Consider the following 16,818-nt stretch of genomic DNA (forward strand, 5'->3'; position numbering starts at 1 on the left):
CATTTATTTCAGAGCAATGAAGACTTATATTCTTAAAAAAAATTTTTTTTAAAAGATTCTATTTATTCATGAGAAACACACAGAGAGAGGCAGAGACATAGGCAGAGGGAGAAGCAGGCTCTCCACGGGGAGCTCAATGTGGGACTCTGTCCTTGGATCCAGGATCATGCCCTGAGCCAAAGGCAGACTCTCAACCAGTGAACCACCCAGGCATCCCTGAAGACTTATCACACAAAAACCTGTACATGTGAACTCACAACTATTAGGAGGGCTAGTATAAAAGAACAAAACCCAAGTATTGGCAAAGATGTGGAGAAATTGGAACCCTTGTGCACTATTGGTGGGAATGTAAAGTGGTGCCACAGCCATAGAAAACAGTTTTGTAGTTCCTCAAAAAATTAAAAATAGAATTACCAAATGATTCAGCACTTCTACTTCTGAGTATGTATATACCCCAAAGAATTGAAAGTAGTAGTTTAAACATATATTTGTACACTCCTGCTCATAGCAGCATTATTCGCGGTATAGCTGGAAGCAATCCAAGTGTCCATCAGTAGATGAATGGATGAGCAAAATATCTACAGAATAAAATGTGCATACAGTAGAATGTTACTCAGCTTTAAAAAGGAAGGAAATTTTTACATAAGCTACAACATGGATGAATCTTGAGGACATGATGCTAAGTGAAATAACCCAGGAACAGAAAAATAAATACTGTAGAATTCTACGGACATGAAGTACCTAGAGTAGCCGTTCATGGAGACAGAAAGTAGAATCATAACCATGCCAGGGGCTGAGAGGAGGAGGCAATTACTTTCATGGGTACACAGCTCAGTTTTGCAAGATGAAAAGAGTTCTGGGGGCAGCCCGGGTGGCTCAGCTGTTTAGTGCCGCCTTCAGCCCAGGGCGTGATCCTGGAGACGTGGGATCAAGTCCCATGTCGGGCTCCCTGCATGGAGCCTGCTTCTCCCTCTGCCTATGTCTCTGCCTCTCTCTCTCTCTCTCTCTCTGTCTCTCATGAATAAATAAAAATAAAAATCTTTAAAAAAAAAGTTCTGGAGGTGGATACAACCTGAATGTATTTAATGCCATGGAACTTGGTTACACGTAAAAATGGTTAAGATGGTAAATTTTATATCATATGTATTTTACTACATTTTAAGAAGCCCTGTGTATGAATAGTCATAGACGTTTTATTCATAATAGCCACAAATTGGAAAGAACTCAGAACTTATTTATTCAGTGTATGGTTAAACAAACTGTGGTATATGCATACCATGGAATACTGCTCAGCAATAAAAAGAACAAGCTGATACATGCAACAACATGAGTTGTTGGACTATGCTGAGTGAAAAAGCCAATCCCAAGAGTTTATATTTTAGTGTATGACTCCATGTACATAGCATTATTAAAATGACAAAATTATAGATAATGGAGAACAGATTAATGGTTGTCACGAGTTAAGGAGGGAGAGGGCTGGGAAGGAAAATGGGTGTGACTATAGGCAGGTACCTGGAAGGATCGTTGTGTGATGGCAATGCTCTGCCTCAGTGTCACCATCCCGGGTGTGATATTGTACTATAATGTTACAAAATGTCGCCAATGGGGGAAACTGGGTAAAAGGTACATGAAGTCTTTGTATTATCTCTTACAAGTGCATGTGAATTTATAATTTTCTCAGAGTAAAAGTTTAATTAAAAAAAAAAGCACCTTTAAGATGACCCTTCATAGCCTACAGAATTAAATCCAAATCTTTGGCACATCACACAAGGCCCTTCAAACTGGCCCGAGATGACGTCTCCTATTAAGAGGCCATCATTTCAGCCTCAGAAAAATGAAATTAGTTGCCCTCTCATGCTGTTTCACTCCTCCATGCCTTTGCACGTGTGGCTCCTTCTGCCTGAAATGTTCTAATCTTCTGTTGATCACCAAGCCAACCATTTATCTCTCAAAACTGTGTCATAAGCCACCTTTTCTGTACAGCCTCGCCCGACCTCTGGAACAAAATGATCGCTCCCTGCTTTGTTTCGCATCAGTATATTTCTACATAGTTGTATTATTGCTCGCTTTATACTGTATTATAAATATCTCTTTAATGACTATCTTCCTACTAGATTTTTGAGTTCCTCAAAAACAGAAACTGTGCCTTGCCAGTCAGTACATAATAAATGTTCAATAAATGTTGAATTGAGTTGAAAGCAGAGGGACTAGAACTGTTCCAGATCTGTAATAATTTTTCTTTTCTTTTCTTTTTTCTTTTCTTTTCTTTTCTTTTCTTTTCTTTTCTTTCTTTTCTTTTTTTCTTTTCTTTTCTTCTTTTTTCTTTTCTTTTCTTCTTTTTTCTTTTCTTTCTTTTCTTTTCTTTCTTTTCTTTTCTTTTTTCTTTTCTTTCTTTTCTTTCTTTTCTTTTCTTTCTTTTCTCTTTTCTCTTCTTTTCTTTTCTCTTTTCTTCTTTTCTTTTCTTTTTTTTAGGATTTTATTAATGTATCTGAGAGAAAGAGTGAGAGAGCATGAGCAGGGGGAGGGGCAGAGGGAGAGGGAGAAGCAGACTCACTGCAGAGCAGAGAGCCTGACATGGGGCTTGATCCCAGGACCCTGAGATCATGACCTGAGCCAAAGGCAGACACTTCACCCACTGAGCGACCCAAGCGCCCCCAGATCTGTAACAATCTCAAACAAAGGGATAAAACCACTTATCACTTAGACAGTTCTTAGAGATTCATATTCAATTACCTTACTAGAAAACAAGCCAGATAAATTGTAAATTATGGGACTTCCATGATTTACCAGTCATGACTTCCCGTGATAGCTTCTTTTCAACAAATATTTATGGAGCGCCTACTGTGTGCCAAGTACTATGCCCTGTCCCTCCTCCCCACACCCCCCCACTGATAGGCAGGTAGACTAAGGAAGTGCAGTGGTTCCTGCCATAGTATGCATTAAGCCTTGGCTAAGCCTTGGGTTGAAGCCCAGGCTGGACACATCCAGTTTTGTAGGCTATAAAATGTGCAACTGTAGGAATCATCATCCTGTAGATTAAGCTATTAACAATTCCCCTACAAGTATGAAGTTTTGGGGAAATTCTCATATTTAGAGCTGCAGTTGTTGGAATTTATGAAGGAATTGCCTAGCTTCCAGGTCAGTAAATTTTATGAAGCCAAGTTCCCTAGTACAATAGGGCAGGATAAGGAAGAGAGGTCAAGGTGCGAAGCCATTTGGGTGAAAAACTGAGGAAAATCTATGCATGATACAATTGAAACCCATAGAAGGGAGAAAAGACTGAGAAATTTATTAGAGTTTCTTAATGTGTTCTCTACAGCCTCAGAAGCAAGTATCTTAGAAGTACATGAAAAAGCTAACTTTGAAAGGACATTTTGGGTACAGGAGTATAAAAATGAGTAGATCACGGTTCTTTCCCTAAAGGAGCTTATCACCAACAAATGATCCACTGTCTTTATTACCAACAATGGCTAGTTTGGACCAGAATTTGAAGGAGCTCTTCCCTGTGACTAATATGTTACCTCAAAGTCTCTGTTTTTCTGGAACTCTTGATTAAAACACCAAATCTCCAAGCAATTACTTTCAAACACTTTTATTTTTTATCACAGTACACATACCATTTCAACATGTCTACGATGGATGTGGCACATTCTTCCAAGTGCTCAGAGCACTTTCATACATACTATATTACTAAATTCATTCCTACCAAGTTTTTATAATGAGGTTAAAAATCCGCGCTGAAACTTCCCAAAGGAATACTAGGCAGATTTACAAATGAATCATCCAGCAGATGGTAAAACTTGGATTTTTGCATGCTTTGCAGACATTAGCATACTTCAAGGTAGTTATGCATTGAAAAATTTTCACTTAATTATGGGGGTGGGGGTGGTGTCTGAATTAGTGAAAGTCATAATTATGGAAAACTTAAAAAATGCTATCTTTTAACACCCAAGTACCTAACTTACACTGACCATTAACAAAGTGTTTGTCAAGTAGATTTCACTCTCAATAGATAAACTTCTCTTTTAATTAGTATACTAAATGAATGCTGTCAAAGTTCTTGAAAACAGCCTCCCTTTAATCTTGTCTACATCATTACTCTGGTGAACAGACTCATTCTTCTGATGTATGACAAAGAGTAATTGAAACCTTCCCTCTTGGAATTGATGGTCTCACTATATAGTGATCTACTGTACCATATGAATTTCTAAATAGGCTTTGAAAATTAGATGGGAGCTGTGCCCATCAATTGGGTAAAGACAGATGCAAGGCTTTACTCTGAAGCAGGTTGGGCACCATTTTTTGTGCTTACTCTTTTGGCTTGGGTTATGCATTGCTTATTATGATGACTGTCTGGATGTAAATGTCAGTTTTACTCTCGGTTCTTTCTGCTGAATTTATCCGGCAGCCCAAGGAGACAGTGAGTGAAACCTAGAGTAACCTACATACCTTACCTTTTGGAAAACGATAATCTCTGTATGAATTTTTTTGCATTCCAGAATGACTAAACTAGGGTTAAGTCAAAAATAAAACTAAACAAAATATGATGAAATAGGGAAGTGAAACACCATCATAAAGATGTTGGGAAGAGGTGGTTTTCTGAAAAATGATTTAATGTAGAAGGCAAAAGACAATATGTAAACCCTACTTTATATTCTCCATAAGAAGCGGGAAGACGTAGCCCTTCTAACATAAGAGCAGAAAGCCATAAGAAAAGAAGCAGGTTGATTTTGAGTTAAGATGCAAAGAAAGTAAATATGCAACATGGGAATTAAAAGTCATCTTGAAATATAGAAATGACACTGAAAATAATTTAATCAATGATTGGAAGACAGACTTGAGAAACAGTGTCTTACACAATAGATAAAAATGATAAGCAATTGAAAATGGTGAGACAAGATAATAGGAGGCCAGAGAAGAACCAACACATGTAAATGAATCATAGATGTTCTGAGACTGAAGCCAAACAAAACAATTGGAACAGAAGCAGTAATCAAAGATAAATTTGAAGGCAATTTGCCTGAGTGGAAGAAAGTAGGGCTTGGGTTTCCATATTGACAGGGCTCATTGTGTTCCAGAAAAATACATTTAAAAATTGGTAAAAATAACTCACCATTATAAACATGCTAGTAAAATGTTTGAAATACAAAGGTAAAGAAAAATGTTTGTCTACAAAAGAAAGAAAAACTATTTCAGACTTGGCTCCTAATTCTCTTTTATAGTGCAAGATAGCAGAAGATAATTAAGAAATATGTTGAGCTTAATGTAAATTCAATAAATCTCTACTTAAATTGTTGTTCATGTGTATCTATCCCATTAACCATGTCATTCTGGAAAGAATTATTTGAGGGTGTTCTTCAGCCAATTGAAACATGAATCAAAATAAATTCTGTAGAACAGACTGTCGCATAGAATATAACTCTTGAGCACTTGAAATGTGACTAATGCTAACTGAGATGAGATGCACTGTAAGTGTAAAATATCCCCTGGGTTTGGGGAAAGAAAAGAATAATACAAAATCTCATTAATATTTGTATATTAATTACATATTAAAAGGATAATATTTTGGACAAAATTTCTGCAAAGTTTTCAAAATCAAGAATTAGTATATTAAAAGTAACAAGAACAGTGCCTACATGACTGATTTAAAGATATTCAAGTCTTTATCGATACCTAATCTTTTGCACTACCATTGTTTGTTCTTAGTGAGGATAAAACTTTTCATCTGGGTTTTATTAGGTAATTCTTGACCTCTGTGCTCCAGCCCCTGTTTTTCTACTGGATGGGAATTTCAAGACCCATATCCTCCCAGAAAAAGAGGATACCTACAAACCTGTGTCACAGATATTTTGAGAATCATTGATGGTTTCTAATAATTTTTTTCACCTTTTTGAAGATTTAACTCCCTCTCCTCTTTTTTTTTTTTTTTTAAAGATTTTATTTATTTATTCATGAAAGACACACAGAGAGAGGCAGAGACATAGGCAGAGGGAGAAGCAGGCTCCATGCAGGGAACCTGATGTGGGACTCAATCCTGGGACTCCAGGATCATGGCCTGAGCTGAAGTCAGATGCTTAACCGCTGAGCCATTCAAGCATTCCTCCTCTGTGCTTTTGCAGGACTCTAATTTCTCAGGCTTTTGTCCACATTATCTTTGTGTATTTTTTTTTTTTCAAATCAGGAACTGAGTTGATAAGTCACTTGTCAGATTTAAATAGGATTACCACGTGACCTTGAGCTCCTCCTGCCAGCGGTTTATCAGACTGCCACCATTAGACACACTTCAAAAATGAATCTGTAGCTATTTCTTATTTAGATCCTTCTCATCTCATTTTCTTGCTTTCTTAAGAAGTCTTTTCTCAATCCATTAAATTTAGCTTGCATTATTCATCTTTTCCTGCAGCCCAAACTTCCGTCCTTAAAGGAAGCTGCTAACTGCTTCCTGGAAGAGATTTTTTTTTTCATGGAAGAGATTAAGCAACATCAAGGCTCTCCCTAGTTGCAGATAGAGTGTATCTTATTTCTTTTGTAAAAAAATGTTTGGTTCATAATAACAAATATGGAATATTATGCTTGATCTACAATATGCATCTGTTTATTTGCTCAAAAGTAAAGTACAAACAGTGTGACATATCACCTGGAGCCTTGATAAGGAGAATGAGAATTTCAGGTCAAAGCAATCTGTTGTTTTCTAACTGTGCGATCCAGTTTATTTGATCTCTTAGAGTCTTAATAGCCTAGTGTTCAATAATATTTCAAAAATATTTACTTTGAGGGGTTGAATTTGACCATTGAATAAAGTAACACAGGTGAAGCCCTCTTTACCATGTCTAGCACGTAGCAACTGCTGAACAATGTTTGTATCATCTGAACCTGAGGACTTGTTTTCTTGATAAGCTCAGTGGTACAGATGCGGCTACCAGAATTTGTGAATCCAGAAGATTTATAATCAATCTAGAGGGTTCATGGGGTATACAAAAAGTTGTCTTTGTGAAGAGGAGGGAGAGGATTTATCGCAGGGACAAAGGAAAAATAACAGAAAAGGAGAATGTAATTGGCTTCAAATGAGAGACAGGAACAAGTCAAAGGAGACAGGAAAGCAGGGGTGGGGACAGGAGGAGGCAGAAGCAGATGACACAGAGTGGGCTGAATGGAGCTGCTCATCTCCTGCACCTGAGCCACATTATTTTTGGTACCCTGAAGGCTTAGTTTATCTATGATTTCCCTCATGGGGTTTTTGATATTATTGAGAGAGACCTGTGTGACTCTCTCTGTTTCCTTTTTTTTGCTTCTGTTTAATCAGAAACATTTCATGCCTTCAAAATCAGCTTAAAATAAATCAGAGCAGTGGAATTTTTATTTTTCATTTTGTCAGGGCAGACCATCCCAGTGTCCCTGGAGGGTGCTCTGCCCATTTTGTGGAGACTCTGAAGAAGCATTCTTTCCTGCTCTCAGAGTTCAACTTCAAAAGGCCCACATCAAATTGCCTTGGGAAGAGCCATGGCAAGGACCATTGTGATCCTTTTAAAGCAGGAATGAGTAGCAGATGGGATTCTGGTTATATAAACAAATAAAATCATATATATATATATGATTTTATTTGTTTATTCATGAGAGACACAGAGAGAGGCAGAGACATAGGCAGAGGGAGAAGTAGGCTCCCTGTGGGGAGCCCAGTGTGGGATTTGATCCCAGGACCCCGGGATCACAACCTGAGCCAAAGGCAGACACTCAACCACTGAGTCACCCAGGTGCCCCTCTGGTTGTATTTTTTTCTATACAAAAACTGTGTGGGAACTCTATGTATTGGGGACCTCTTGAACACAACTTCACATCCTTTTGGCCCACTTTTTAGGCTCCAGTTGTACTGTTTTCTCTTGATTTATGTCCTGGAGATTCTCTGATGGTGTGGGAATTGTCCCACATTCATGCATAGTGGACCCAGAAAGCCTAGAGAGTTAATATCCTGTCGGGTTATACTTGTCCCTGGGATGAGCGCTTGCATTTAAATGTTCCTTCCATTCCTCAGGACGATAATTCTGAGCATCACTCACAGCTCTTCTGAAGATTTGACAGCAATGATACAAGGGACAGGAGCAGGAATTAGGATTATTTTGTTATTATAAGGTACTAACACTGTGAGTGAAGTATTATGGTGGTATTTGAAAGTGGACTTGGATTAGCTGTAAATGTATGGTGTGAACTCTATGGCAACTACCAAAAAAAAAAAAAAAAAGAACTATAACCAATATGCTAAGAAAGAGAGAAAGTAGAATTAGAATCATCTAAGATGCTCACTAAAAAATGACATGAGGTAGAAAAACAGTGGAAGACATAGGAACAAAAAAGGGAACAACAAACAGAAAATAGTGAATATGGTAGGTTTTAATCCAATTGTGTCAATAATCATTTAAAATATCAATGATCTGAATGCACCAGTTAAGAGACAGATTGTCAGACTGGATCAGAAAATAAGAACCAAATAATTGCCTATAAGAAACCCACCTTAAATATAAAAACTCATATAGATTAAAAGTAAATTTATGGAGAATAATATACTGTGCTAACACTAATCAAAAGAAAGCAGTAATAACTATATTAATTTCAAACAGAACAGACTTCAAACAAGGAAAGTTATTAGGAATAAGAGGAAATTGCATAATGATAGAAGAGCCAATTCTCTGAGAAGAGCTAAGAATTTTTAATGTGTGTATGTCTAACAACAGTGTCAAACTAGTAGGAAAAAACTAATAGAATTATAGAAAGAAATAGATGAATTCACTATCAGAGAGGAAGACCTCAATAGTCTTCTCTCAGAAATGGACAGATTCATCAGACAGAAAATCAGCAAGAACCTAGTTGAACTCACCGCACCATCAATCTGGTGGAATTGAAAATCTGTCTCTAAATCACAGGCATATATTTTTTTTATACTGAGTTATGGACCCCTTTGAAGATTTAGTAAAAAATCTGAAACCTCCCCTCAGAAACAAACCAGAGATTTATTTATCAAAAAGTTGCTATAAATAAAAATGAGTTTTTTTATACTCTAAAGTTTTCATCACAAGACAATTTTAATAGTAAATACTTATAAATGGATAGTTGTTTAGATGTTAAATAGGAAAAATAGCTGGAAATATTTTTTCCAAAGTATCATCATAAATCTTTAGAAAGACTTCTTTTTCTCTGGGATTGGGTAGTGAGAGGGAATATATCATAAAGTTATAGCAAGGAGTCTGGGATTCCTTATGTGCATCAAGAATGATCTATATACTGAATATATACTAACTCTTGTATGTATATAAAACTCTTTATATATATAGGTGATGTTTTAATGAATGAAATAAAATTCATTTAAAAAGGAAAAAAGCCCACACCATAAATCAACTGGATATAATCAACATCTATAGACTGCTTCATCCAACAACATCAGAATACATATTTTTCTCAAGCTCAAATGGACTATTTGCCAAGATAGACCACATTCTGGGTCATAATGTATACCCTAACAAAATTAAAGAAAATAGAAATCATGCAATGTCTCTTCTCAGACCACAGTGGAATTAAACCAGAGATCAATAACAATCTCCATTTGAGACTCCTAATAGAAAAGAGCTTAGGTCACATGACCCTTCTGAGTCACTCACTGAAAATATGGTGAGAAAGCTGTTATGAACTCATTAGTGCTTTTATATGAATTTGTAATTTATTGATCACATCGAAAAACTAGATCATATACTAAAAACTAGTCAAAAGTATGTGGTAAGGCTTTATTTCATGTATGGATGAGATGGGTGCATGGACCTTTTCATACTACCTTGCTATTCCTCACAAGTTCACTGCTCTATAGCATGCCAGTCTCCTTTCTCAAACACAGGTGTGGCCTTAGTTCTTATTCATCTAAAGAAAACTTTCTAAATGACTAGCATTTTATTCAAGGCACTTTACAACTTGTCCAACCAGCCTTTGACCTTTTCTCTGGTCACCGTCCCTTCTTACTTTGCTCCAGCCTTTACAAGCTACTTTGGTATCCTCTGAGCCTTTGCATGTACTGTTTTCACTGAATGTTCCTTTCTCTGTTTTTCACCTGCTGAAGATCTGTTCTTTCTCTTTCTTTCTTTCTTTCTTTCTTTCTTTCTTTCTTTCTTTCTTTCTTTCTTCTTTCTTTCTTTCTTTCTTTCTTTCTTTCTTTCTTTCTTTCTTCTTTCTTTCTTCTTTCTTTCTTTCTTTCTTTCTTTCTTTCTTTCTTTCTTTCTTTCTTTCTTTCTTTCTTTCTTTCCTTCCTTCCTTCCTTCCTTCCTTCTTTCAGATTTTATTTATTTATTCATTCATGAGAGACACAGAGAGAGAGAGGCAGAGACATAGGCAGAGGGAGAAGCAGGCTCCATGCAGGGAGCCTGATGTGGGACTCCATCCTGGGACTCCAGGATCACATCCTGGGCTGAAGGCAGCACTAACCCGCTGAGCCACCCAGGCTGCTCCTGTCCCTGCTTTAGATCCTTATCAGATGTGATGTTGTCCGTGTATCTTTCCCCCGGGGCCCTGAAGCAGAGTGGGTGAGCTCTCTTCTGCCTCCTAGAGCACTTCATTTGCCCTTAGTATGGTGCATTGCCCATTTATTGTGATTGTTTATGGGCTAATATTTCTATTTCTAGGGCCCAGAATGGAACCTGGCATATGGAAGGAATTAAATATGTCTATATTGAATGAGTAAATAAAAGAATGAAGGGAAGTGGGCAGAGAGCTTATTGTAAGGCCTCCATTTAGATCAAATTTAAGAAAACAGGCTGCTGCTATTGTTCTTCCTCCTAGAACCAGATCTTACTTAGTTAACATAGAACAGATCTTTATTAACGTAGAACCAGACCTTCATTAATATGACCAGATCTTATTAAGATATCTGCTTAGGACTTTAGAAAAGCTGTCCTGCATTTCAGGAGTTAGAGGCATCTGTTTCCTGGCACTAGTGTGCTTTAATTTTCTCTTGATTAATACAAAAGCAATTTGGATGTGGGACAGCCCAACGGGAGCACTCAAAGGCATGGTCATTGAAAGAGTTGCTTGCTGACCCATATGTGTGTTTTTAGTGAAGGTTCAGAGATGTTTGTGAGATGTGTGAAGTTCTTTTGATCTTAGGGATAAAGCTGTCCTTCAGGAGATTTCTTCTGTTGTGGGCTGTAGGTAGCTGCTTGGGGACTTGAGGAGGCATCCCCATGCGCATATAGATTTATTCTCTGCCCATCTATCACATGCATATGCATTAGCTGGCGGTGTCTTTTACCAGTTTGCACAAGACCCCCAAGACCCCATAAAGAACCTTTTTGTAAGTTAGAAAAAGGTCCTCCCTCTGCATGGTTGGGGTAGAAAAGGCCAACCCCTTCTGGATGGACACAGCTCCATGAGTGTATGACTTGGCAACCCAACAGTATCTTTGTGCAAGAATATTCTCTTCCTGTGGGAAGAGAATAACAAGCACAAACCAGTGGTAATTGGATAATAGCAATAGTAATATTCCCAGGCTCTACTTTAAAAAGTTTTTTTTTTGCTCGTAGACTTCTTTTATAATAGCTATTTATTTATAGTTTTTATTTATTTGCATTTTTAGAATAACTTTTTATTTTAGTATAGTCTTAGGTTTATGGAAAATTTGCAAAGATAGTATTGAGGGTTCCCAGATACCCCTTATCCAATTTCCCCTATTATGAATCTTATATTAATATGTTACATTTGTCAAAATTAATGAACTAATAGTGATGAATTATTAACTAAGGTACATACTTCATTCATGTTTCCTTAGTTTTTACCTAGTGTCCTTTTAAGTTTCATGATCCTATCAGGACACCATAATACATTTAGTCATCATGTCTTCTTAGGCTCCTCTGGGCTATGATAGTTTCTCAGACTCATTGTTTTTTGATAATCTCAACAGTTTTGAGGAGTATTGGTCAGGTGTTTGGAGAATGTTCTTCATTTGGGATTTGTCTGATGTTTTCCCCATGACTAGACTGGGTATTTGGATAGATCTTTATTATCAGTTAGGTATGGTAGGGCCAACAGATCTGGAAATGACTGCCCTTGAAAAGATAACTTTGTGATACTTGGAGATCCCCAAAGAGGGGCTACATGTCTCATCATGGAGGCCATCCTGAGAAGTTATAAGGGAGATCTAGGGTGGAGGAAACTGTGGACAAGTGTCTTTATTGTGGCTTCTGTACAGAGTAATGGGGAAGGCAGGGTAAGTAGCCTCAGGATTGGCTAGTTTGAATAATTTCAGTGGGCTCTGGAACTTAGGGACTGTCCCTAGTTGTCTGGTACCTGCCCTGAGGTGAGGAAGGCAAGTGAATAATGGTCCAGAGTGTGAAAGCTCAGTAAGGGACATAGTGGGGGTGGACTCTGGTTTGATTGGTTTGTATTTGAAAAGCAAGATGACTCAGATACATTATTATTGTCCATAACAAGGCATATCTGGTATATGCACCTAGGGAAGAGGTTAAAGCATCAGGTTAACAGAGGCTAGAAATACTTAGTCCTTAATACACTGGGGCTATGTGTTTTGGGAAGGAGGACCACAGGGGTGAAGTGCCATTCTCATCACATCGTATCAGGGGTATGTGATATCCATGTAACTCATTCCTGTTGATATTGCCCTTGACTACCTGGCTGATCAGGCCCTATTTTGTGACACTATTACCACTTCATGTTTGCCTTTAGTGTTCATCTAATATATTTGAAGTGTTTATTGATTAGAATATCAGTAAACATGCAGTGTAATTTTCCTTGGGTCTTGATCTTCTAGACGACTGAACTTGCCTAGAGTGAGTTCTGGGTTTTAGAGGTGGGGCCCTGTCTGAGGTGGGTGTCTCCATAGGATGGAGTCTTGAAACTCAGTCCTTGATCAAACTGAGCTCATAAGGGAGACTGTATCTGAACATCCATGTTCTTCTCTAAAATGGTAGTCCTTTGTATACTTCCAATAGTTAATTAAATATATCCATAAATCTCTACAGCTCTATCAGGAGTTGGAATTGATCACCACTGAAACGAAATGAGATATATGTCCTTAATACTTGGCTGTGGATCAAAATATTCAGGGGATTAGCCTATTTTCTGCATATAAATTTAAAAACTCCTGGTTGCTCCATAAGTAGCCTGACCCATATCTTTTGGAACCCTTGGATGTTGGTGGAGATCCTGAGAAATATGTAATTTTCCCCACTTTGCTTTGGAATATCCTGAGTTGGGCAAAGCAGGACATGTTGTTGGTTGGTAATTGACTGCACACATTTCTCCCCTCATACCTCAGGGTCCAAGTCACAGAACTGCTTGTGGAACTCCCTCATTGACGGGCTCACGGGAAACGCCAAGGAAAAGCCACGGCCAACGATTGTCCATGACCCTCGACCACCAGAAGAAATCCTAGCTGATGAATTGCCTCAGCTCGATAGCCCAGAAGCCTTGGTGAAGACATCCTTCAGGTTTGGTGTATTGCAATCAATTTGTTCCTTCTGATTTGCTGTGGAGTTATTTCAGTCCAGTTGGATGCATCGTCAGCGTGGCCTGCAAATTACCTCATTTCTCTGCTCTGAGTAAATTAGAATTGATGAGGAGTGTTGGAATTGATGCTAGCTGGACTTCTGGCTGGATTTCTTGAATGTAGTGAAGATCTTACCAGTAGTTAAGTTGCTGTTGGTATTTAATTGGTATTGACATTTAAGTGCTGAGGCGAAGGATTTACTGATGTTGGCAATTTGAATTGGATTAATGAGTCTTTTGCTTCAAAGGAGGATGACGCATGGAGATAAGTATACAGAGAAAAAGCATGTGGGGAATGAATTCAGCCCCATGCCTTTAGAGTCTCTGGCTGGGGGAAGGTTTCTAGTCCTAAGAGATGTGAGAGCTGCTGCCTCCTGAAATGAACTGCAGATCTTCCTGTGTGCTTTCCCAGGTGGCTGCTGACTGTGTTCTTGTTCATCATTTGGTCTTCCGTCTTCTGTAGAGGCCGCTTACATTTTCTTCCTGTATGGTACTCCGCTTTGTCACGACTTTGGCACTTACCTTTCCACTGTGTCAAAGAAAAATCAATCTGAGTGTGGGACATGGTCTGTAAAACTGATTTATTTCTTCTCCCTGAATGAGGCTTCCAAGTTCTCTTTTGAAATATACAGCAGTGCTGGTATCAGAAATTAAGGTTTAATTTTTTTTTGCCAGCCTGCCTTCCTCCCCTCTTTTCTCCCTGTTACCCTAGTTTTATGTCTTTCACTTTTCTTTCCATTATATAAGGCTTTTGTACTCTCCACATGGCTAGTAGAACATATAAACCTCACTTTTCTCCTCTCATAAACAACTCAGACAACTCTTGGCATCCATGAAAAACGTGCTCTCTTTTGCATCCAGGTGACGTGTGTAATCGCTCAGTAAAAGCCATTTCATTGTGTGAAGCTTCATAGTGTAGACTGAATTATAGATGAGCTCTGAAAAGCAATGATGAATAGGGGTTTGGATTTCTTTATGGAATGTGACTGATGCAGTGGCAGGACAAGAATTGCAAAGCAAATGCTTTTCTTACGCCTACTAAAGGTTTGGTTATTGCACTGTGTGGTTTTACATAAAATAAAACCCACTCAGGTAGAGAGAAGTAACTTCCATGAACCTGTGTTTCTCTGCACTTGACTGTGGTGGGAGGAGGGAGGCCAAATGGCATTCTTGGGCTATATGTTCTCATTTTGGAGTGTCCCTGGTGGAGTCCACCCCTTCCCATGTAGTCTTCTTGTAGCTACTCCTTCCAGGCCAGACCAGCTTCATTGTCCTCTTAAATGAACAGCTAAAGAGGCATTCTCGTGAGAAGAACATCTCATTTGCTTGCCAATTTTATTACCATCACCTCTTCTCTTGGCATTCAGTGCTCTTTAATAGAGAAAATGTATTGATGGTCATGAACTTCATTTGATCTGCTAGTTGAATTATGTATCAATGTCTGGGTTCCAGAAAAAACATTAAATTATGTTTGTTAAGATTGGAACTTATTTTTGGCTCCTTGTAACACTTGGTGCAGCAAGAAAAACATGGCAGGTGTAAATGTACCAACCTTTCAGCAATTCAAGCTAGAAATCCATCAGCGTTGATTATTCATTTATTTGTCTCCTTGTCTGAAGAAGATAAGTGATTTCAATGGCAATGTTAGGAGGTAAATATTCTCTAACGTAGTTGTCCTTAACTGTGGTGGTCACATCAGTTGTGGAATTTGTTGTACATAAATTATCATAAGCAACGTATTAACATGTGGGGAACAGTTTATTTATCAAAAAATAAATTAGAGCAGAATCAAGGTGACCCATGTAATAAGTGCCACTTATTTTCTATATGCTTTTTGGATTGCAAAGAAAGAAATGAGTCATCGCTGAATTTAAATAATGCTGATAGGAATATATCACTTTTGTGTGTCCCCCTCCCCATTTCCCTTGAGTGAAAAATCACGAGAATTGCTGACTTCTCAATGTTAGTGACTCTGGGAAATATAGGACAAATGGTGTGTTACACTCACACATTTTAACATTTCCAGGTTGCATCATAGATCAGTGCTCTCAGTCCCTGAGAGAAATCCTTTTACTAAGCAGTAGTCTTCTACCAAGGTTAGGATGTTAGGTTCTTCTTTCTCACTCTGAAAATCAGAGCTGCTCACCCCCTGTAACGTGTGTGTGGGCACGCATGCGTGTAAATATACATTTGCACACACCTATACACACAATTAAGGCATCTGAGCATGTGATTGTTAACATCTGTCTTTCTCAGTTAGGGTGGGTCTTGTTTGCTGAGGAGGAGCACATGGTTCTCATCAATTTGCATTGTCCGTCCTCATAGCTCCTCTGTAGGATTATTACCGCTGAGCACCATAGTGGCAACTTTGCTTACTCCCATCTCTTTCTCCTTGTTTCTACTTGGAGGGCATTAGGAATCCTGGGTTGTGAAAAACGGTCATCAGCTTTTATTATCAAACAAGATCCAAACTGCAATACAGTAAGCCTAATGTGCCAAATTATCAGGAAGTCTAGTCTTTTCTTGGGGGTTTGTCTCCCTAACTATACCCAGGGACTCCAGGCTTACTGACACTCAGCATTTAGCCTGCTCTGCCTCTGGCACCTGCCAGGGCAATGGGATCTCGTGCTGAGGGTGGACTTTCTGACCTCACTGAAGTTCTAAGTTCATGTCCAGTCCAGATCTCCTCTTTCTTGTGCTGCCTCCTCCTGCGGCTTCTGTTGTCCTTTGCTGACATCTGGCTTCAGTTAGTGCTACCCCAGTTTCTCAGATATGTTCTAATGATGTTGCTCCCCAAAAGGAAGAGGTCAGATGCTTCCTATCACATTTCCTAGACATCTTTTCTAGCTCTCTGCAAGTAGGTGGCGACAATTACATACAAGCCACCCCCTGGACAAAGAATGCATACTTGTTTATATTTGTATAATATTTCCATTCAAGGGGATCCCTGGGTGGCGCAGCGGTTTAGCGCCTGCCTTTGGCCCAGGGTGCGACCCTGAGGACCTGGGATCAAATCCCTCGTCGGGCTCCCGGTGCATGGAGCCTGCTTCTCCCTCTGCCTATGTCTCTGCCTCTCTCTCTCTCTCTCTCTCTCTGTGTGTGACTATCATAAATAAATAAATAAATAAATAAATAAATAAATAAATAAATAAAAATTTCCATTCAAGTAATTCCTTCTAGATCAAAAGGAGAGTCTGCCCTAAAGGAAATTCTATTCTCTATTTCCAAAGGTAGGAAGTGTCTATAAATTTGTAAATGGTTAAGTGTTTTTCAAAAAAGCTTCTA

General features: G+C 38.5%; 1 protein-coding gene across 4 annotated transcripts in view; it reads left to right on the forward strand.

Annotated features, from left to right (window-relative positions):
• PDE1C (phosphodiesterase 1C) overlaps positions 1-16,818 on the forward strand; it is a 482,957-nt gene that overhangs the window by 100,710 nt on the left and 365,429 nt on the right. For all 4 annotated transcript variants that reach the window (XM_077856290.1, XM_077856292.1, XM_077856291.1 and 1 more), the window contains exon 3: positions 13,304-13,475. In XM_077856290.1, coding sequence (XP_077712416.1) covers positions 13,304-13,475 — 172 coding nt within the window. The remainder of the gene's footprint in view (positions 1-13,303; positions 13,476-16,818) is intronic.

This window comes from Canis aureus, chromosome 18 (genome assembly GCF_053574225.1).
Source record: "Canis aureus isolate CA01 chromosome 18, VMU_Caureus_v.1.0, whole genome shotgun sequence".
Lineage (NCBI taxonomy): Eukaryota > Metazoa > Chordata > Mammalia > Carnivora > Canidae > Canis > Canis aureus.